Below are 23819 nucleotides of genomic sequence, written 5' to 3'. Positions count from 1 at the left end.
TAACTCTTAACCTTTGCACAGTGACCAGACAGTGCAAATGAGCCTAGGTAGGTAGGCAGACAGTATCAACATACAGACATGTTGATCAGGCATGCTAAGGCAAATATTTTTTATAGTAAAACCAGCTTCAGTTTTAGAGGTTAACAGTAAATTGTTGTATTGTTTCTCCTCCCTGATTGCTAGTAAACTTAGCTTGCTGGATATGGAATACTCATTATTTACATCTGTTTGGAATCCTATCTTGCATCATGCCTATCATTTTGTGGGATTAAAATGCATACACAGTCATAATCATAACCAATGTCAACCCTCGTCAATTATGTTACATAGCTAGCTAGTAAACGTATTTACAGTTGCTGATGTTACACGTTTGCTAACAAGTTACAAATGCAAGGCATGGTGCATGTTATGTACGCCTCTAGGAAGAGGGAATGCAACACCCTGCTACAACTCAACTCCCCGTGGAGTAAAAGAGGTATGGGATTGTAGGTGCGAGTAAGGATGACAAAGGCAGAGAATTTACCGTTTACTTTGAATTTATTCCTTCACACGGTAAATTTGGGGAAAAGGGGCTGAAAGGAATCAAAGTAAATGTCAAAGCCCCCTCTCCTACCTTACCTGCCTACCCACTAGTTACCTAACTTAGCACCACCTGGTGCGCTAACCAAAACACAGGGGGTGGTCCGCCCAGGTCTTACCTAGTGTGTATAGATAGTAAATACTATGGGTTATGTATGCCCACAGGCCTCTTGCCTAAGCACTCCCTAGGTGCCTTCCCCTTCCCCCCTGGGAACAAATGAAACAGAATATTACAAACAATTTCCCAAATAAAACTCTGAGAAACACAGTACATCAAATAAGCTCTATCTGACTGAGCAACAAACGAACACAGAACATTGCCATCGCCTGGTATAGAGGTCCTGGATGGCAGGAAGCTTGGCCCCGGTGATGTACTGGGCCGTATGCACTACCCTCTGTATTGCCTTGCAGTCGGAGGCCGAGCAGTTGCCAACCTGTCAGGATGCTCTCGATGGTGCAGCTGTAGAACCTTTTGAGGATCTGAGGACCCATGCCAAATCTTTTCAGTCTCCTGAGGGGGAATAGGTTTTGTCGTGCCCTCTTCACGACTGTCTTGGTGTGTTTGGACCATGTTAGTTTGTTGTTGATGTGGACGCCAAGGAACTTGAAGCTCTCAACCTGCTCCACTACAGCCCCGTCGATGAGAATGGAGGCATGCTAGGTCCTCTTTTTCCTGTTGTCCACAATCATCTCCTTTGTCTTGATCATGTTGAGGGAGAGGTTGTTGTCCTTGCACCACATGGTCAGGTCTCTGACCTCCTCCCTATAGGCTGTCTCATCGTTGTCAGTGATCAGGCCTACCACTGTTGTGTCATCAGCAAACTTAATGGTGTTGGAGTTGTGCCTGGCCGTTCAGTCATGAGTGAACAGGGAGTACAGGAGGGGACTGAACACGCACCCCTGAGGGGCCCCGTGTTGAGGATCAGTGTGGCGGATGTGATGTTACCTACCCTTACAAGCTGGGGCAGCCCGTCAGGAAGTCTAGGATCCAGTTGCAGAGGGAGCTGTTTAGTCCCAGGGTCCTTAGCTTAGTGCTGAGTTTTGAAGGCACTATGGTGTTGAACGCTGAGCTGTAGTTAATGAATAGCATTCTCACATACAGTTGAAGTCGGAAGTTTACATACACTTAGGTTGGAGTCATTAAAACTCGTTTTTCAACCACTCCACAAATTTCTTGTTAACAAACTATAGTTTTGACAAGTCTTTTAGGACATCTACTTTGTGCATGACACAAGTCATTTTTCCAATAATTGTTTACAAACAGATTATTTCACTTATAATTCACTGTATCACAATTCCAGTGGGTCAGAAGTTTACATACACTAAGTTGACTGTGCTTTTAAACAGCTTGGAAAATTCCAGATAATGATGTAATGGATTTAGAAGCTTCTGGTAGGCTAATTGACATCATTTGAGTCAATTGGAAGTGTACCTGTGGATGTATTTCAAGGCCTACCTTCAAACTGAGTGCCTCTATGCTTGACATCATGGCAAAATCAAAAGAAATCAGCCAAGACCTCAGAAAAGACATTGTAGACCTCTACAAGTCTGGTTCATCCTTGGGAGCAATTTCCAAACGCCTGAAGGTACCACGTCTATCTGTATAAACAATAGTACGCAAGTATAAACACCATGGGACCACGCAGACGTCATACCGCTCAGGAAGGAGACGCGTTCTGTCTCCTACCAGATTAACGTAGTTTGGAGAGAAAAGTGCAAATCAATCCCAGAACAACAGCAAAGGACCTTGTGAAGATGTTGGAGGAAACAGGTACTAAAGTATCTACATCCACAGTAAAACGAGTCCTAAAACGAGTCCTATATCAGCAAAGAAAAAGCCACTGCTCCAAAACCGCCATAAAAAAGACAGACTACGGTTTGTAACTGCACATGCGGACAAAGATCGTACTTTTTGGAGAAATGTCCTCTGGTCTGATGAAACAAAAATAGAACTGTTTGGCCGTAATGACCATCTTTATGTTTGGAGGAAAAAGGGGGATGCTTGCAAGCCGAAGAACACCATCCCAACCGTGAAGCACGGGGGTGGCAGCATCATGTTATGGGGGTGCTTTGCTGCAGGAGGGACTGGTGCACTTCACAAAATAGATGGCATCATGAAGGTGAAATATTATGTGGATATATTGAAGCAACATCTCAAAAAATCAGTAAGGAAGTTAAAGCTTGGTCGCAAATGGGTCTTCCAAATGGACAATGTTACCATGTTACCCCAAGCATACTTCCAAAGTTGTGGCAAAATGGCTTAAGGACAACAAAGTCAAGGTATTGGAGTGGCCATCACAAAGCCCTGACCTCAAACCCATAGAGAATTTGTGAGCAGAACTGAAAAAGTGTGTGCGAGCAAGGAAGCCTACAAACCTGACTCAGTTCCACCAGCTCTGTCAGGAGGAATGGGCCAAAATTCACACAAATTATTGTGGGAAGCTTGTGGAAGGCTACCTGAAACGTTTGACCCAAGTTAAACAATTTAAAGCCAATGCTACCAAATACTAATTGAGTGTATGTAAACTTCTGACCAACTGGGAATGTGATGAAAGAAAAAAAGCTGAAATAAATCATTCTCTGTACTATTATTCTGACATTTCACATTTGTTAAAATAAAGTGGTGATCCTAACTGACCTAAGACAGGGGATTTTTACTAGGATAAAAAACTGAGTTTAAATGTATTTGGCTAAGGTGTATGTAAACTTCTGCCTTCAACTGTACGTGTTCCTTTTATCCAGGTGGGAAAGGGCAGTGTAGAGTGCAATAGAGATTGCATCATCTGTGGATCTGTTGGGGCGGTGTGCAATTGGGAGTGGGTCTAGGGTTTCTGGGATAATAGTGTTGATGTGAGCCATGACCAGCCTTTCAAAGCATTTCATGGCTACAGACGTGAGTGCTACGGGTCGGTAGTCATTTAGGCAGGTTACCTTAGTGTTCTTGGGCACAGGGACTATGGTGGTTTGCTTGAAACATGTTGGTATTAAAGACTCAGACAGGGAGAGATTGAAAATGTCAGTGAAGACACTTGACAGTTGGTCAGCGCATGCTCGGAGTACACGTCCTGGTAATATGCCTGGCCCAGCGACCTTGTGAATGTTGACCTGTTTAAAGGTCTTACTCACATCAACTGCGGAGAGTGTGATCACACAGTCATCCGGAACAGTTGATGCTCTCATGCATGTTTCAGTGTTACTTGCCTCAAACCGAGCATAGAAGTTATTTAGCTTGTCTGGTAGGCTTGTGTCACTGGCCAGCTCTCGTCCGTGCTTCCCTTTGTAGTCTGTAATAGTTTGCAAGCCTTGCCACATCCGACGATTTGATCTTAGTCCTGAATTGAAGCTTTGCCTGTTTGAAGGTTCGTCGGAGGGCATAGCAGAATTTCTTATAAGCTTCCGGGTTAGAGTCCCGCTCCTTGAAAGCGGCAGCTCTACCCTTTAGCTCAGTGTGAATGTTACCTGTAATCCATGGATTCTGGTTGGGGTATATACGTACAGTCACTGTGGGGACGACGTCCTCAATAAACTTATTGATGAAGCCAGTGACTGATGTGGTGTACCAATGCCATTGGAAGAATCCCGGAACATATTCCAGTCTGTGCTTGCAAAACAGTCCTGTAGTTTAGCATCTGCTTCATCTGACCACTTTTTATAGACCGAGTCACTGGTGCTTCCTGCTTTAATTTTTGCTTGTAAGCAGGAATCAGGAGGAGAGATATGGTTAAAAATTCGAATTAAATCTATAATCGGCTTCCTATTTCGCAACACAGCACCCTTCTCTCATGCTGCCAAACATACCCTCATAAAGCTGACCATCCTCCCGATCCTCGATTTCGGCGATGTCATTTACAAAATAGCCTCCAACACTCTACTCAACAAATTGGATGAAGTCTATCACAGTGCCAGGCGTTTTGTCACCAAAGCCATATATACTACCCACCACTGTGACCTGTATGCTCTCTTTGGCTGGCCCTCGCTTCATACTCACCGCCAAACCCACTGGCTCCAGGTCATCTACAAGTCTCTGCTAGGTAAAGCCCCGCCTTATCTCAGCTCACTGGTCACCATAGCAGCACCTACCCGTAGCACGCGCGCCAGCAGCTTTATCTCACTGGTCACCCCCAAAGCCAATTCTTCCTTTGGCCGCCTTTCCTTACAGTTCTCTGCTGCCAATGACTGGAACGAACTGCAAAAATCACTGAAGCTAGAGACTCATATCTCCCTCACTAGCTTTAAGCACCAGCTAGCAGAGCAGCTCACAGATCACTGCACCTGTACATAGCCCATCTGTAAATTGCCCATCCAACTACCTCATCCTCATACTGTATTTATTTATTGATCGTGCTCCTTTGCACCCCAGTATCTCTACTTGCACATTCATCTTCTGCACATCTACCATTCCAGTGTTTAATTGCTATATTGTAATTACTTCGCCACCATGGCCTATTTATTGCCTTACCTTCTTATCCTACCTCATTTGCACACACTGTATATAGACTTTTTCTACTGTACTATTGACTGTATGTTTGTTTATTCCATGTGTAACTCTGTGTTGTTGTATGTGTCGAACTGCTTTGCTTTATCTTGGCCAGGTCGCAGTTGTAAATGAGAACTTGTTCTCAACTAGCCTACCTGGTTGAATAAAGGTGAAATTAAAATAAAACATTTAAAAATAAATACATGGTCAGATTTGCCAAATGGAGGGTGAGGGAGGGCGAGGGAGAGCTTTGTACGCGTCTCTGTGTGTGGAGTAGAGGTGGTCTAGAATATTTTTTACCTCTAGTTGCACATTTAACATGTTGATAGAAATTTGGTAAAACTGATTTGAGTTTCCCTGCATTAAAGTCACTGGCCACTAGGAACACCGCCTCTGGAAGAGCGTTTCCCTGTTTGCTTATGGCGGAATACAGCTCATTTAGTGCGGTTTTTGTTCCAACCTCGCTCTGTGGTGGTATATAGACAGCTTTGAAAAAAACTGATAAACTCTCTGGGTAAATAGTGAGGTCTGCAGCTTATCGTAAGATACTCCACCTTAGGCGAGCAAAACTTTGAGACTTCCTTAGACATCGTGCGCCAACTGTTGTTTACATAAATGCTTTGCCCCCCCCCCCCCCCCCCCGTGTCTCACCAGAGGCTGCTGTTCCGTCTTGCCGACAGAGTATATAACACACCAGCTATATGTTCTTAATATCGTCGTTCATCTACGACTCGATGAAGCATAACATATTACAGTTTTTAATGTCCCGTTGGTAGGATGTACATTCTTTCAGTTTGTCCCATTTATTTTCTAGCGATTTAACGTTAGCTAGCAGAACCGAGGGCAAGGGTAGATTAGCCACTCGTTTTCCTGGTTCTCACAAGGCACCGTGATCTTTTGCCTCGGAATCGCAGTTTCCTTCTCCAGCAAATCATGGGGATCGGGGCCTGATCGGGTGTCAACAGTATATCCCTCGTGTCCGACTCATTGAAGAAAAACTCTTTGTCCAGTTTGAGGTGAGCAATCCCAATTCTGATGTTTAGAAGCTCTTTTCGGTCATAGGAGACAGTAGCAGCAACATTATGTACAAAACAAGTTACGAACAACGCGAAAAAACAAACAAAATAACATGATTGGTTGAGGGACGATAAGACGGCAGCCCTACCCACCGGCATCATCATGTTCTATAACTTACTTAGCTAGGCAAAGTATTTGTCATCTGCCCTCTTGGTGCTGGCATCAGCTGTAGCTGAGCTTCTAACGTTAACTAAATCCAACTCTTTGTTTAAAATCCTCTTCACTATATTCAGGTTGAAAAATGTATGGTTGAATGTCACCATGTAGCTAATAGATGCTCCATCGTCGAATTTGTGTTGATAAGAGGAATCACTTGAAACCATCGCGTCTGGTCAGTTCTTTCAGTTTTGCCCAAAGGATTGTTGTTAGTGTCCGCCTCCTTTTCAAAAAAGTCTGCCTTGGGGGAGGGACGGATGCTAGAGCAGGAAGCAAAGCCCAACACAAGTTGTAGTCTATCAGAGACTGGAAAAACTGTTTCCTTGTACATTTAGCAATGAATCCGCCAATATGAACATTGCTGAAAGACGTGAAATGGCTCTATCGAACAAGGACAACCACATCTACACCCACAAAAACGTGTAGTGCGATCAGTATTAACACAGAACCTTCGCGAAATGCCACTACCACCCCCCCTCATCAATACATTGGAAGCTGTCACATGGTGTGTCATTCAGCGCTCAAAGCCTTGACCTGCATTCTTCCTAGGTAATCACATCTCACTTTTCTACAAATGCCTCAGATATGATGAACACAAGCCAAGATTCCCCCAGGATGAAATTCCCCTTTAAATGATGAGTTATCCCGCTCTGTTGTTGGGATGACCTCTTTGGTACAGACTCTCCCATACATATTTTGGCAACCCGTTACGAAAACTAAAGAGAACGTTGGGTTATGCATGTAACCGTGGTTCTCTGAGTAGAGTAACGGGTCCCCAAGCTTTCATGTCGTTCCTCCGCCTTCGTGGGGTTCAAGTAAAGTAATACCCAGTATGTCACGCCACACCGCCTTTCATAGTGATAGGTCATGTGGGTACAGTAAGAGTGTGACGTGACTGTAAACATCTTTGATATTAAGCATCTCAATCACATCGCATGAAGGGGAAGGAGTTCCCATAAGTCATTTGGAGAACCGTTACTTTACTCAGAGAACAATGGTTACATCCGGAACCCAATGTTAATGTTAGCTAGCTTGCAAGTGGAAAGTTGTTGAAGGGTTCACTCAGACAGTACACATTCTGTGGTTCACTTCTTGAAAGACCAAAATAAGTTTTTACATTTTATTGAACCTTTATTTAACTAAGAAAGTCAGTTAAGAACTAATTCTTATTTACAATGACGACCTACCCCGGCCAAGCCCTCCCCTAACCCGGACAACCCTGGGCCAATTGTGCGCTGCCTTATGGTACTCCCGATCACGACCGGTGTGATCAAACCAGGATCTGTATTTATTCCTCTAGCACTGCCGTAGACGCTGCTCCACTCGGGAGTAACATTTTAATTCAATGCCCAGTATGAACCACAAATACAAAAAACGGAAAATAATATCTGTAACATCTGCACTCTTGTGGACGTCACAGGACACATTCCCGGCGAAATAGTGTGAAGGATGGTTTTGTTATCTTTTTAACAATAATATATGCCTTATAGAAATATGACATGTTAATCACAAAACATAGCGTGACTGCAGAAAAGCTGGATATCTGGATCCTGTGTGCTGTGAGGCTGGGACCAGCCTGGGCACCACCGATAGACTAGCAAGTTTAAACCACGCTAAGCCTCTACTGTGACAGGCCAACTCTAAAGTTGGAACTACCTCTGTCACAGTATAAAAGAAGATGTCTGTACTATTTCAGTCAGTTCTCTGCTTTACCCTGCGTGGTGATACAGTGAACCCGTATATTTGAAAATTGCATTTACCATTTATTGCTTATGTTAAAAAAAAATACTTAAAGTATATTCGGTGACTTTGAATCACATTTTATCCTGATACCAGATTCGATTGATGCAACCTTTTACATGGTGACTCCGACGTGATCTGGTTGAAGGACTAGGCTGGAAACTGTCCGGTAGATTGGACATTACTGTTGTCGGACTGTGTTTCTCACAAAAAAGACCGGTCAACTAAAAAAAGATGAGCAGATACCTATTGTAAATAACTAAAGATCTGCACATTGGCATTATCCAAATTTATTTTGTGAGATACCTGTTTGATGTAAGTAACCAAATTGTATTAGTTTATATTGGTAAATGATCATAAGGAACACATAGTGGTGAATGCAATTTTGACTGGCCAGGTATTCTATGATATAACGAACAAATGTGATGTACTGGGTGAGATGCCAAGCGTGTATGAATAAGGGTGAGATGCCCAATGGGCTATATGTCCAAAAGCATGAGTGAGGGTGGGGATTAATGCAACAGTGAATGAAGTGTATTAAGGTGAGATGCCGAGTTTGTATGGTGTAAGTTGAAGCTTACTGGTGTGAATGAAGATTTAGAGACGCTCAAATCGTATGAAAGAAGTACACTTGATATTTCAGTAGGAGCTGGTATCAGTTTGAATGAGGTCAGGGACCTTCAGATGAGATGTCTACGTTGTATTAACTGAAACTGCCAAGTGACTGCAGTACATTAGATATTTCAGTTGGAGCTGGTATTGGTGAGAATGATTTTTAAAGGTCACGGACCTACGGATGAGATGTCCGTAACAGAGTTATATCATTGAATATTGAGGAGGTGTGCATGAAATATGAGAAAAGTGATACAGTAATGTACGTTAGGATTGGCCCTGAATGTATACAATTTATACCCTCCATATTGTATGTGACTGTGATTCATTTGAATACATATTTGATAAACATATCTTATATTAGGAATTGTTATTTTCATTTAGTAATAAGTACTATAGTCGAGGAGTTTTTAATTAAAGAGGGCAACGGTGTAAATGTAAATCTGTTGAAGGAATTCGATTCCTATATGTTCATTAACCAATTTAATTATACAAAGCAAACACTCTGTCCGTTTATAAGAATTTGTAGAATCCTTATTTGCATAAAATAGACATAGACCAGTGGCCAAATGTAATCAGTAGTGTTTATTCTCGAAAGTGCTCAGACGTGCATATAAGAAAGGGCTGTTCTTTGTGTCCCTTCTTTTGCTAGCGCACATGCATACACACGGATCTGGATTGTCTCCTGAGGCTTTTTGCCAGTTTATTACCCCTTAGCTGACAGTTCCAGTCCCCCCCAGATACGGAAAACCCAGAGGTCTTGAACTATTCTCCCTTATCTCCACAGAATTGGAGCTGAGTCGGTTCAAACATAGGTTAACTATCAATTTCCTTATCTTTAGAGACACACAGACATTCCTTTCTACCCTCATAAAAGATCCAATACCTCTTCCTTATAAACTAACATTATTCATCCATATAGAAAAACAGTAATTCAATTAGTTATAGTTATAGCTGGATGGGTACATGGTTTGGTCATTTATTCATAAAATTCATAACAATATCCCTATGTAAACGCATATCCTGATTTGAACTGTACTAATCTATTAGAACATTAGACAATAATTACCAAATCTGTATATTTAACCACAACGTTGAATTTAGCATTGGGTATTGTGGGAAATTGACTTTCTAACTTAATTGATGAGTATTAAGTAAGGTACATATTAGATACGGGGAACGTGATACAATTTGTACATTCCCCACCGGGTGTGGCTGTGATTGACGGGTGGATTACCTTATTCTCTCGTGTCCAGGTAAATAATTACTGTTTCAGAGATATAAGTATATTAATAAAAATAATAGAAAAATTAGTTGAGCCCAATTTTAAGCCTTAAAAATATATTCCTATTTCAACATACTCCAGGAGATAAATAAAATCATTACCATGGAACTCCAAAAAATTGAGAAGGTGTTGAAGACACTGAAATCCACATTAGAAATAAATGGTGGAAAAGAGGGAAAGGAATGGAAGTATACAGAGGAAAAAAACTATACAGAGAATGGACAGAGGAGGGCAGCATTATCGCACCCTCCGGTCTCCCTGTTGAAGGAGAGCCGGGCAGAATACTAGACTCACTAAAAAGGAGAACATATAAAGCCGCATCTGAGTGGAAGCAACAGGGGGAACAGACGAAAGGGAAAGCAAAGGATGCGATGGAGAAGGCAAAATTGAAGGAACGCATTGGATTGACTATGTTGGAGAAACTCAAGAAAATGTGCACAGAAGATAACCCTCCAAAACCTCAGAGCGGTAGGTTGTATCCAGCGCTTCCTACAGAACCACCACCCTATGACGGTATGCGCATAATGGCTCCTGTGCTGGATCTCACAGCCACGGTGAACTACCACAAAAGACCAGATGATGGCAACAGTGTGCAGGCATGGTGCCCTGTAACTGAAGACAGAAAAAGAGAAGTACAGGCTCTAGTGGAAGCTGCCAGAGAGCTGAGCAGAGGGGTGACTGGGTTAAGTAAGATACAGATGGAAGGAGAAAATATGAGCATGGATGGGGGAAGTGAAAATGGATCCTCAGTCCATGGAGTCAGATGGACTGAGACAAGCCTGACAAAAACACAAGAGGGAGAAGAGAGACAGAGAAGAGCATGGAAGGAACTCCAGGAAGATCTCAGAAAGGAAAGTGAAGAAGTGAAAATATTAGAACAGACCCTGAAAGATATGGAACAGGTTGAAAAAAGATATAAAGGACTTGCCAAGCTGGAACAGTGCACAACAAAACCAGGAACCGGTGGTCATTTCATCAGGCTGGGTACACACAGCCAAGAAGCAGAGGAACATGAGGACGGTGTGCTGAGAGCACCCCTAGTTGGACCCCCACTGAGTGAACCTGAGCCAAAGTTCATATGTGGCATGTTTGAGGGAGACCTATGGGATCAACAGTCTGCCCCCGCACACCACACCAGAAGTAAGACCAGACAAGGTGGGGCTAGCATGATGCCGTTGAGACAACTACCTGGTGGACAGACAGTATACAAGCCCTGGGCTCACAGGGACTTGCAGACTCTAGTAGATGCCCTGCCTCTACCAGAAGAGTCCGGATGTAGATGGGTGAAAACATTTGAGAGCCTGACTACAGCTGATGAACTGACAGTGGGAGACATGGTTGCTGCCATGAATAGGTGTATGGGGGACCAGGAGTGCCGAGAACTCACGAATGATGCAGGAATGCGAGGCATGTTTGCAATACAAACCCCATTCGATCAATATCGTAATGGAATGTGGACTGCCATCAGGAGAAAATATCCAACTCAGCCCAGGCCTCAACTGATGAAGTCCCTAACCCTGGAGGACGATGAAACGGTGCCAGTATACATGAAGGAGGCCAGAATTTTGTGGAGACAAGCATGGAATGGTGAGCCTGACAAAAACGAGATGAAACACCTATTCCTAGAGCAGTGCCTGAAAGGTTTGCCTGAACATGTTCGCACTGAATGCGAAAAAGTTGTTGGTATCACTGCAAAATAAATTATGGAATTCACTGAAATTGCTCAACACCATGTGGTGAGATACAGGGAGGGTAAAAGAAAGGAGGAAGAGGAGCTGAAACAACTACAGAAGAAGGTGCTGAAGAAACAACTGGCAGAGGACAAACCTGCCAAACAGATGCCCCTCACTGGCACACCACAACCTCCTGCAGCTGATACCAACACCAATGATGCAGTTGCTGCGGTGGTGCAGACAATGGGTGGACTAATGGCGCCCCAGAGGAATGCCTATGGCGGACCTACGCAAAACACAGGATGGACCCCCTACAACCAGGGGCCACCTGCATATGACATTTCAATGGTAAGATGTTATCGATGTGGAGGGAGTGGTCACTATGCTAGGAACTGCAGTCAACCCCTTTCCTTCCAACAAGGCCCACAAAGGGGCGGGGGGATACTATGGACCCCCAAGGGGACGCGGTAACTGGGCACCAAGTGGGCGTGGAAATTGGGGCGGATATGGGGGTGGTCAGCAGGCCCAAACCCAACAACCATATTACGAACAGCAGTCACCCAACCCTGGGATGCCCACTGGACCCACAGTTCCGAATCCAAGCTTGATCCCAAGCATGGCCTGGCTGGGCCATGAAACTGGACCACACCAATGAAGCTGCCCAGAGACCCTAAACAGCACCAGTGCCACCAGCTTCACTTTTCCACCAAGTGAAGAACCAGTAGTTAATTGTCAAATTGGAGGAAAACAGCAACGTATGTTGATTGACACGGGATGCACCTGGTCTTCTGTTCAAGCATCATACCCCCTAACTGACAAAACACAAGCTTTCTCAGGGGTCTCGGGAACAATTATGCGAAAGCCTTTTACTGTACCACTGGATGTTTACTGGGATGACCAGAAGGTCACCCATCAATTTTTATACAATCCGGAATGCTCCATAGGATTGATGGGGAGGGATCTGCTCTCAAAATTAGGATGCAGTATTTACTGCAATGGAAAAGGATTGCATGCCACCACTATTTCTCCATGTGAATTGATGCCTATACTCATAACTGAAGAGTTTTCAGACCCACCTAGGATGTTGTACTGGTTCAGTAAAATGGAGTTAAATGGTTCACAATGGATTCTGACTCTACACCACATGTTACACTGATGGTGGGGTTTGGGTATGAGGCTCGTTCCCTTGGACCTGCTGTAAAAAAAGGTTGAAGTCCTGACATGGACTAAGACCAACCTTCCCAATGTCTCCGCTGCCCACATGGGTGAAACCCAAGTCTGGAGGATCAGGATCAATGAGGAGGACACCTCAATCCCGGAAGTCGTAAGAAGAGCCCGGTTCCATGGCAGGGAAATGACAGATCACCCAGACACTGAAAACCTGCTTTCTCGGGTCCCTGACCACCTATGGACCACCAGTCCTGAAGATGTGGGCCTAGTTGATGTGCCGCCTATTCAAATCCAGATCAGGACCGATACATCGCACCGGTTACCTGTGTACAAGCATCAATACCCCCTGAGTGACGAAAAAGTCAGGGGCATTGAACCTACCATTCACGGTCTGCGAGGAAGTCAAGTATTGACGCTATCAACATCCCCATGGAACACACCTATCCTTCCTGTGAAAAAGGGGGTTACTGGAAAATGGAGGATGATTCAGGATTTCAGACCCATCAATGATGTCACAGTTCCTGATGTCAGACCTGTTCCTGATCCCTACCTGGCACTACAGAATATCTCACCAACCCAAGACTGGTTCTCTGTCATTGATCTGGCAAATGCGTTTTTCTGCACACCACTCCATGAGGACTCACAGCCTTTGTTCGCTTTCTCGTATCAAAATCAGCACCTTATGTACACAAGAATTCCACAGGGCTACAGGGACTCACCGGGAATATTCAATTCCATCCTGAAAGAACATCTGGAAGAGCTCATCTTGCCTGAAGGGGTTACCCTTCTCCAATACGTTGATGACTTGCTGTTGGCTGCTCCCACTGCTGAAACCTGTTTCCAAGCAACTCAACTCCTGCTTAAACATGTTGCAGATAAAGGTTACAAGGTAAAGAGAGAAAAAGTTCAATGCTGCCGCAGAACTGTACAGTTCCTTGGAAGAGTACTGTCAGGTAAAGGTCAGGCTGTATCCACAGCACAGCGTACCTCCATCTTGGAACATCCTAAACCCTCCACAGTTCATCACCTACTCTCCTTTCTGGGATTCACTGGTTACAGCAGGACTCACATCCCTGAGTATTACCTTAAGGTTGACCCTTTGCTGGAATTACTGAGAGAAGCAGGAAACAGGAACCTTACTGCCAACCTCACCTGGACCACTGAGGGTGAGTCTGCATTCATCGCTCTGAAACAGACATTAGCACAGGCCGAAGCTCTGTCTCTGCCCGATTACACGCTGCCATTCAGGTTGGATGTTTCTGAGCAGGATGGTTATGTCCATTCCATCCTGTATCAGAAACAAATGGGGGAGAGGAGAGTACTACATTACTACAGTGCCCAATTGGATAACATTGAATGTGGACAAACTGATTGTGCGAGACACATTGCAGCCCTGTCCAAGGCAATTGGGAAAACTGCACATATTGTTATGAGACACCCTCTGGAAATCAACACAGATCATGGAGTAACAGCTGTCATTGGCTCTAAACTGTTAACTCTATCAAGCAAAAGAAAATCAAATATCACAAAAAGGATCAAGGCCAAACACAGAGGTGACCAACATGACTGATGGGATGGGGAATGGAGAACCACACATCTGTGAGGACAGGGCAGCAAAACAAGTAAAGGTGAGAATGGAGCTTGAGAATGTTCCACTGGAAGGAGCAGTGGAGACCCTTTTTACAGATGGATGCTGTTACAGATCAAAAGACCCAGGAGAAGGTAACATTGCTTCGTATGCAGTGGTGAAACAAGAAGGAATGACAGGAACGCACGAGGTGATGGAAGCAAAGAAATTGGACCCATCTGAGGCCTCAGCCCAGTTGGCTGAACTCAGAGCACTAAGGAGAGCTCTGGAACTGAGTAAAGGAAAAAGAGTGAATATCTACACAGACTCTGCATACGCACATGGTATTGCACACATAGATGGCCCACAGTGGATGAGGAGGGGCTATCTGACCAGTTCAAATGAACCCATAAAAAACAAACAAGAAGTACAACGGTTCATTGAATCGATTCATCTACCAACAAGTGTGGCCATTATGAAATGCAAAGGGCACAGTAAGGAAAATACAAAAGTGAGGGAAGGAAATTATATGGCGGATCAAGCAGCCAAAGAAGCAGGAGGATATACTGCACAGCAGATGGTACAGAGGACGGGAGAAATGCAAGATGAACTGGCAATGGACACAGTCAGGCAGCTACAAGACGCCGCAGATGTATATGAACAGACTGTTTGGAATATACATGGAGCCAGAAGAGATCACCAAGGAATCTGGAGATCACACATGGGAAAGACAGTAGCACCCATCAAACTGCTCAGGTCAATGATACGAGAAGAACATAACAAGGCACATGGGGGTTGGAAGAGCGTGGCTAAAGCTCTGGAAATTGTGTGGTGGCACCCCCACATGCAGGACATGACAAGAGAAGTTTCAGAAAGCTGTGAGATCTGCCAAGGATACAATAACAAGATCTCATTGGGAGCAGTAATAGGGAGTTTCCCTATACCTGATGCACCTTTCCAGGACATATGCATTGACTTTACTGACATGGGACAAGACAACCGGGTGGAAGGTAAAAGATACCTGTTGGTGATGGTGGATAGATTCACCAGATGGGTTGAGGCCATACCAACTGCCAAAGAAGATGCAAAAGCAGTCATCAAGTGGCTGAGAAGAGACCTTATCCCAAGGTTTGGAGTCCCTCGAATGGTCCGATCCGACAATGGCTCCCACTTCAAGAATGAACACCTGAAAGAGGTGGAACAAGCATTGGGGATCACTCACAAATTTGGGTCAGTGTATCACCCCCAATCTCAGGGCCTCGTAGAGAGAGCACACCAGACTTTATAACGAAAAATGGCCAAAATAATGGCAGGGACCAAGCTAAAATGGGTAGATGCGCTACCTCTAGCTTTAACTTCTTCTGGCTGCAAGCCCGACGTCGGTACACTTATGACAACAGCCAGCTCAAGTGCAGGGCGCGAAATTCAAAATATATTTTTTAGAAATATTTTACTTTCACACATTAACAAGTCCAATACAGCAAATGAAAGGTACACATCTTGTGAATCCAGCCAACATGTCCGATTTTTAAAATGTTTTACAGCGAAAACAGCACGTATATTTATGTTAGCTCACCACCAAATACAAAAAAGGACAGACATTTTTCACAGCACAGGTAGCATGCACAAAGCCAACCTAACTAACCAAGAACCAACCAAACTAACCAACAAACAACTTCATCAGATGACAGTCTTATAACATGTTATTCAATAAATCTATGTTTTGTTCGAAAAATGTGCACATTTCAGGTATAAATCATAGTTTACATTGCAGCTACAATCAGAAATTGCACCGAAAGCAGCCATAATAATTACAGACACCAACGTCAAATACCTAATTACTCATCATAAAACATTTCTGAAAAATACATAGTGTACAGCAAATGAAAGACAGGCATCTTGTGATTCCAGCCAATATTTCCGATTTATTAAGTGTTTTACAGCGAAAACACAATATAGCGTTATATTAGCTTACCACAATAGCCAGAAACACAAGCCATTTCCCAGTAGCAAAAGTTAGCGATCGTAACAAACCAGCAAAGGATATATAATTATTATATATATATATATATTTTTTTAAATTTTATCCCCTTTTCTCCCCAATTTTCGTGGTATCCAATCGCTAATAATTACTATCTTGTCTCATCGCTACAACTCCCGTATGGGCTCGGGAGAGACGAAGGTCGAAAGCTATGCGTCCTCCGAAGCACAACCCAACCAAGCCGCACTGCTTCTTTAACACAGCGCGCCTCCAACCCGAAAGCCAGCCGCACCAATGTGTCGGAGGAAACACCGTGCACCTGGCCCCCCTTGGTTAGCGCGCACTGCACCCCGCCCGGTTATACATACACTTATGTTTTGTTCGAAATTTTGCATATTTAGAGCTGAAATCAGTGGTTATACATTGTGCTAAAGTAGCTACTTTTTCCCACAACGTCTGTATATTTTTCTGACACTTTTTCTGACACACATACCAAATAGCTATTTATAAACATAACTAAAAAATACATGTTGTATAGGAAATGATAGATACACTAGTTCTTAATGCAATGCGTGTTAGAATTCTAAAAATAACTTCATTACGACATCCAGCTTAGGTATAGCGAGAGAGTACCCAAAAGCTGGGCGCCAACGACTAGTTCACATGTACGACAGATATATGAAATAGCATCATAAAATGGGTCCTACTTTTGCTGATCTTTCATCAGAATGTTGTACAAGTGGTCCTTTGTCGGGAACAATCGTTGTTTGGATTTAGAACGGCCTTTTTCCCTCTCGATTTAGCAAGCACACTTGCCAAGTGGCACGAATCTCTCCATGTCAACAAACGGAAGAGAACGGAACACGGCAAAACTCCCGAAAAAATTTCAATAATCTGATTAAACTATATTGAAAAAACATACTTTACGATGATATGGTCACATGTATCAAATAAAACCAAAGCCGGAGATAGTAGTCGCCTATAACGACAGCTTTTCATAAGTGTAACGGTAGTCCTCCTCCTCTTCAACCGAAAAGGAGGAGTAGTGATTCGACCAAGGCGCAGCGGGTTGTGAATACATAATTTTAATTAACAAGACGGAAAAAACACGAAACGAAATACACTTGAATGATTAACAAAATAACAAAACGGAATAGACAGACCTGGACATGGAACTTACATAAAACACGAAGAACGCACGAACAGGGAAAATAGACTACACAAAATGACGATGTACAAAAAGACTACACAAAATGACGATGTACAAAAACAAACCGAACAGTCCCGTATGGTGCGACAAACACTGACACAGGAGACAACCACCCACAACGAACACTGTGAAACAACCTACCTAAATATGACTCTCAATTAGAGGAACGCCAAACACCTGCCTCTAATTAAGAGCCATACCAGGCAACCCTTAAACCAACATAGAAACAGAAAACATAGAATGCCCACCCAAACTCACGTCCTGACCAACTAACACATACAACAAACTAACAGAAATAGGTCAGGAACGTGACAATAAGGCAATCCCCGGTTCCTTCTCGCGCCTTCCTGAAAATAGGAAATGGGTGACACGTCATTCCAAGAGGAATTATTTCACTTCAGACCAAGATAAACACTCCATTTCTTCTCTCACTGCCTCTTGAACATCCAGGGGAAGGTGTATGACGTGCATGTATACTAATACGTATCATGCCCATTTAAAGGCAGGACCTAGAACAGAGCCTCGAATTTCAGACTTTCCACTTCCTGGTCAGGAGGTTTGTGCCAAATGAGTTCTGTTTTACTCACAGATATAATTCAAACGGTTTTAGAAACTAGAGAATGTTTTCTATCCAATAGTAATAATAATATGCATATTGTACGAGCAAGAATTGAGTACAAGGCCATTTGAAATGGGCACCTTTTATATGGCTACTCAATACTGCCCTTGCAGCCCAAACAGGTTAATGTCCATGAGAAACTCACCAGGGTCAGACACACACCTTACACCACATGAACTGTTGACAGGGAGAAGAATGCCAGGTCCACCTGCTGATAACATGAGTTTGCCTAGGCTAGACATTGCTAAAATCATATACACAGACTACATGCAGGCACTAACCTCTCTTGTTGAAAGACTGTCCAAACAGGTGGTGGAGGTTCGTACTCCTGCAGTGGAGACCACAGACGAAAACAGGGACATCCTGGTTGGTGACTGGGTGAGAGTGAAGGTGCACTCCAGGAAGTGGACAGAGCCCAGGTGGAAAGGACCATTCCAGGTGAAAGAGGTAGCCAGTCACTCCTTGAGGGTAAGCACTGACCAAAAAGATACTTGGTACCACATGATCCACTGCACCAAGGACTCAGTCCCAGAGAGGAAGTTGGACCAGGTAGTAGTAGACCTGACTGAGGCTCAGCCCTAAATCATGACTTCCTGGGTAGTGGCATGGGTAGGTTTGATATGGCTAACAACGGGGTGGGGAAAATCAATGGTAACAGTTAGATTACAAGAAGGAGATTCCAGTGTTGTAGTACTAAAAGCATGCGAAATCTGGGTCCAACAGGGCAGGAATCGAGATATCTGTGGAACTAGAAAGAATGACCCAAAATGTTTGGTACTGACATCATCCTATAAGAGGGAGCCAACGTATCTTTGCAATCAGGGAGGATGTCCATATTGGGATTACATGATAGCTAACGTGGGCCAAATGTGGGAATGGAGAAGAGGTTACCCATACAGTATAGGGGATGTCTCCAAAGTAGATAGGATGTCCATAGTGTGGGGAGGGGCAAGTAGTATGCAACAACCCTGTAAAGGTGATGAAATCCTACTAACCATCCAATCCATCAAGCTCTCCGATGCAGGTACCTATACCCTAGGTTTGGAAAGAAACGGGCTGACACGATGGGAATGTTTGCCATAGCAGTACTGCCAAAACCGCCACCAGCTCCCACCGGACAGGAACAGTCGAACGGTTCCACCACTCCAGGTCCAACTCCAAATCCACCAACCAAAATATTGAACCCAGTACAGGTAATTAATGTAAAATATATTACGGAGAGTGATCAATTAGGCACTGAAACAGGATATGAAGGAAAGGAAAATATGTGGCTGGCATACATGCGCTACACAGCTAAGACACTTAACAGGAAGGACTGTGTTATTTGTGGTCATGCCAGGCCTGTTCTGGCAACACACCCATTTGCTCTAGGTAACGGGGAAGGTTGGATGTGTATACTGAAAGGATTTTATCATGTTAAACCTAACTCAACCCTGTGTTGAGCTTTGAGTCTTGTGTTCCCAGAATTTCCCCCCCAGAAGGCCCCGTGGGGTGTTAAGGCATATGGGGGAAAGTACAGCTGTATCACTGGTACAGGTAGGGGTATAGACTATGGGCGGCTCCTGAAGCTGATTGCATCAGTAATGTAACCATTAATGCTACCTGGCCGGTAGAAGGACTGAATCAAACTAGAGGCGTTGCTGTTGGATTGGATATGTGGACCAAACAGGGCCTTAACACCTATTCTTAAAGGCGATTGACAGGGTATGTGCGCCTTAGCCAGTCTGATAATACCATTAACCATTATTGAAGTTACAGCTAACCAACTTCTAGGATCCACACAGGGGGGGCATGCACGTGACCCATCCATTAGGAGACAGATACGTAGTGCACCGTGGACTGGGGGGGTGGACAACATCCACACCAACCTGTTGGGGGTGCCGGTAGGTGTCCCACAGGAATTCCAAGCCTTGAGCAGAAATGATGGTTTATGGCATCTGTTACCCTTTATCGGTCCAGCAATTGTTGATGCTAGACAAACCTCCTGGATAAATTATATCTATTATAATCAGCAGAGATTTGTTAATTACACCCACACTGCACTCACAGGTATGGCTGAACAATTGGAGGCTACCTCTAGAACTGCCAGGCAGAATAGGCTAGCTTTGGACATGCTCCTTGCCAGTCAGGGAGAGGTCTGTAAAATGTTTGGGGAACAATGCTGTACTTTCTTCCCTAATAACACCAGCCCTGATGGAAGCATTTCAAAAGCTCTAAGTGGTCTAGATAAACTATCTGTGGAAATGAATGCTTGGCTGGAGTGGAGGAGAGTGGACTGTTCTCCTGGTTGGGTGGCTGGTTCGGTAAGTACACTGCATTGATGGTTACTGGGTTTCTGACCCTCGTTGTTGTATTCCTTATGCTGATGTGCTGTGCTGCTTGCATCATACCCTGTTTGAAGAAATCTATTACAGATGTGGCACGGGCTTCAGGTATGATGCCATTGCTTGAGGCTCCGGAAGGAGATGCTGACACTGAGTCTAACTTCCGGAGAAAAATGGGGCTGACTGAGGATGACCCCTGGTTTGCTGTGGGTGAGGTTGTGGAATGACAGAAGTTAACAAACAACAGCGTGATGAAACTAACATACATGTTGTCCTCCCTTATATGAAGGTTTAAAGTTCCTGGGTGGCAAGGAGCCCACCTGGTACAGGATAGGTGTAGCAGGGAGGACCAGATGGTTTATAATGTTTTACTCTGTGTTTTCTAATATCAACAATGTGTTTCCTAATATCAATATTGTTTTATAAAATTAATAATGTTGTTTTTGGTGAGTGACACCCTGGCGGGTGTCAAAAGGGGGAATCATAAAAACACCAATAAACTAGAGCTGTGTTCTGAATGGTCTTTAAGGGTTTAAAGTTCCCGGGTTTAACTACAACCTGGTATGTGTGTCTTGATCATTGAACGTGATGGTATCTTTTTCTTAGTATTTACACCCGCAAGGGGTGTAAAAAGAGGGATTGTGAAGGATGGTTTTGTTATCTTTTTAACAAAAATATATGCCTTATAGAAATAGGACATGTTAATCACAAAACATAGCATGACTGCAGAAAAGCCGGATAGACTAGCAAGTTTAAACCACGCTAAGCCTCTACTGTGACAGGCCACCTCTAAAGTTGGAACTACATCTGTCACAGTATAAAATAAGATGTCTGTACTATTTCAGTCAGTTCTCTGCTTTACCCTGCGTGGTGATACAGTGAACCCGTATATACGAAAACTGCATTTACCATTTATCGCTTATGTTAAATAAAAATAGTTAAAGTATATTCGGTGACTTTGAATCACATTTTATCCTGATACCAGATTCGATTGACGCAACCTTTTACAATAGACAGGTTCTGATTTTCATGAGCACATTGTGACACGGTGTCTTCACAGATAGATATTTCACCGGATTTATAAATGTGAAGCATCCGGTTGGCTTTTTCAGTCCCTGAGAGGAGAGGAAACCCAGCGGCTGGCAGTGGGAGACGATGGTGTGAGATTTTATCAGACATTCTGCAAATTGTCTCATCGATTGAACATTTGATCTCCATACAGTTTTCTGTTTACAAAACTAGAATCTGTAACAAACAGAGTGGACTGCGTTTTGTAGACTTTACCCTTTGCCAAGTTTCAAAATATTGTAATGAATATTACACGCGCACTTCACAGAGTAGGCATTCCTTAGCGAAAATATGCAAATAAATGCTAGAGCACGCCAACAGGATCTCACTAGCTCGTGCTTAGCTCTGCCCTTCTCATTATTTGGTCTGCGCACTATGATTAATTTGCTACCATTGGAAACGACAGGCTCTGCTATATCTTGGGTTAGTTAAAAAAATATGTTAGGGAACGCCTACTCTGTGAAGTGCGTGTGTGCAATAACTCAATTTGCTCTTGCACTCCATCTAAACAATGTCGTTTTTTACAATTTTGGCGAAAGGTAAAGTCTACGAAACGCAGTCCATTCTGTTTGTTACAGATTCTAGTTTTGGAAACAGAAAACTGTGAGAACATTTGATGAGAACATTTGCAGAATGTCAGCCAAAATCCATCTCGCTCCATCTTCTCCCACTGACATTTCTGTGGCGATCTAGTGACAGGCTTAGGTGTGATCTTCATGGACTTGGCCACCTGGTGGGAGTAGACCCCTGCAATCTGGTTGCCTCTGCTGTTTACCAGTTTTGATACAATAAACTCAACCAACGAATACAATGAATACTAGTTCTGATAATGATGTAAAAAAAAACACAATGTGAGCTTTTGCTATACATCTTGTCTTTGTACACGTTTATATACATCTAACAATACTTTTAAACTGTTCACAGACGACCCCCCCCCCCCCCCAACAAATGTTCAAATAACATTTTACACATTTCTAGACAGGAAAGGTGGATGGCTGAATTAATTAAGAGCTACCACATGGGTGGAGTGCCCTACGAATCTTTAAGGGACAAGCAAGTGTGAGAGTCATACAGGCACACAAACACACACACAATTGTAAGAAGTCATTTGGTGAGTAAGTTAATGTTTGTGTGTGGGAGCAAATGAGAGCCTTTTATCTGCATGGCTGTTCTTTGAGAGCCCTCATCTCTCCCACAGAGAGACAGAGACAGATAAAGAGAGACAACGTTATTGTATGGGATGCCCAGATGGTAGAAAGAAGAGGCTGGATAGTGACAAGGCTGTTATTGTCTTTTTCCTTTTTAGGCAAATGTACGTCCTTCGTCCTCTCTCCTCTGTGACTCGGAAACTGATAAGTGGTCGAGGAGTGTCCATTTGTGAGTAGGCAAACAGAAGAGTGGACAGCCACCTTTCATTGAGGATAGTCATGTGTATCCTACCAGAGTCCTTTACGCAAGAGTTTTGATAGGTGAGAGAGGCAGAGGAGAGGACACAGCAGTTGAGCAAACCAAATAAGAAAGAAGGCCGTTGTGAGGCACTTTTATTGTTGTTCCTCTAGCTGCCTGGTGAAATAGAAACAGTGGTGGTGTGTCAGTTGTGGCTGGTGTCACTTTATAGTAATGGTTGGAAGGGAATTCATGGATTGGTCTCAAACACATTAAACACCTGATTTTCCATGTGTTTGATACCATTCCATTCATTATGAGCCATCCTCCCCTCACTACAAGTCTAAGTATTGTGCAGTTCTGGATATTAGATGAGGGTTTCCCAATGTGGGGCACAAATTATACAGCCTAGGTGCTATCCTACTGTCAATTTGTGACCCCGGCCCTCCCTCCCTTGGTTGCGTGATCGCATACTGCTGGTGAACTTTGGACTGCTGTGAGGCTGGCTCGTAGCAGGTGGCCTAGCTGGCTGCTAGTGCAGTGTGAGTGTGTAAGCACTGCAGGCAAGGTACAGCAAGTGTTCAAAAACATTCAGCAAGGTTGACCAAGTCCCACATGCTTCGCTTGCATCAACATGCCTCACTGCAGAAGAAAATATATTTTATCTTGGGCCAGTGGTTGAAGCATGTTTTCCCTGTTCCTGACAACCTTGGCAGCACATATTGGAAACTTTGCTGCGTGTCTTCAGTGCTTAGAAAAACACATACCTCACCACGTCTACATAATATACAGAACCAACAGGGCTGAGGTAATGCAGAGAAAGGACACAAAAGAAAGACCCTTCAACATGGTAAAAACTAGAGCCATTTCAAAGTGAAACCACACAGACACTAAG

General features: G+C 43.7%; 1 protein-coding gene across 1 annotated transcript; it reads left to right on the top strand.

Annotated features, from left to right (window-relative positions):
- Positions 1–14215: 14215 nt before the first annotated feature.
- On the top strand, positions 14216–16245 carry LOC129812149 (uncharacterized). Its single transcript, XM_055864071.1, has one exon. It carries the CDS (start codon positions 14332–14334, stop codon positions 15622–15624), a length of 1293 nt encoding a protein of 430 aa, XP_055720046.1. The 5' UTR covers positions 14216–14331; the 3' UTR covers positions 15625–16245.
- The last annotated feature ends 7574 nt before the right edge of the window (positions 16246–23819 follow it).

The sequence above is a fragment of the Salvelinus fontinalis genome, chromosome 15 (assembly GCF_029448725.1).
Source record: "Salvelinus fontinalis isolate EN_2023a chromosome 15, ASM2944872v1, whole genome shotgun sequence".
Taxonomy (NCBI): Eukaryota; Metazoa; Chordata; class Actinopteri; order Salmoniformes; family Salmonidae; genus Salvelinus; species Salvelinus fontinalis.
Note: the sequence above shows the minus strand (reverse complement) of the source record. Positions and strands in the feature narration are given on the sequence as shown.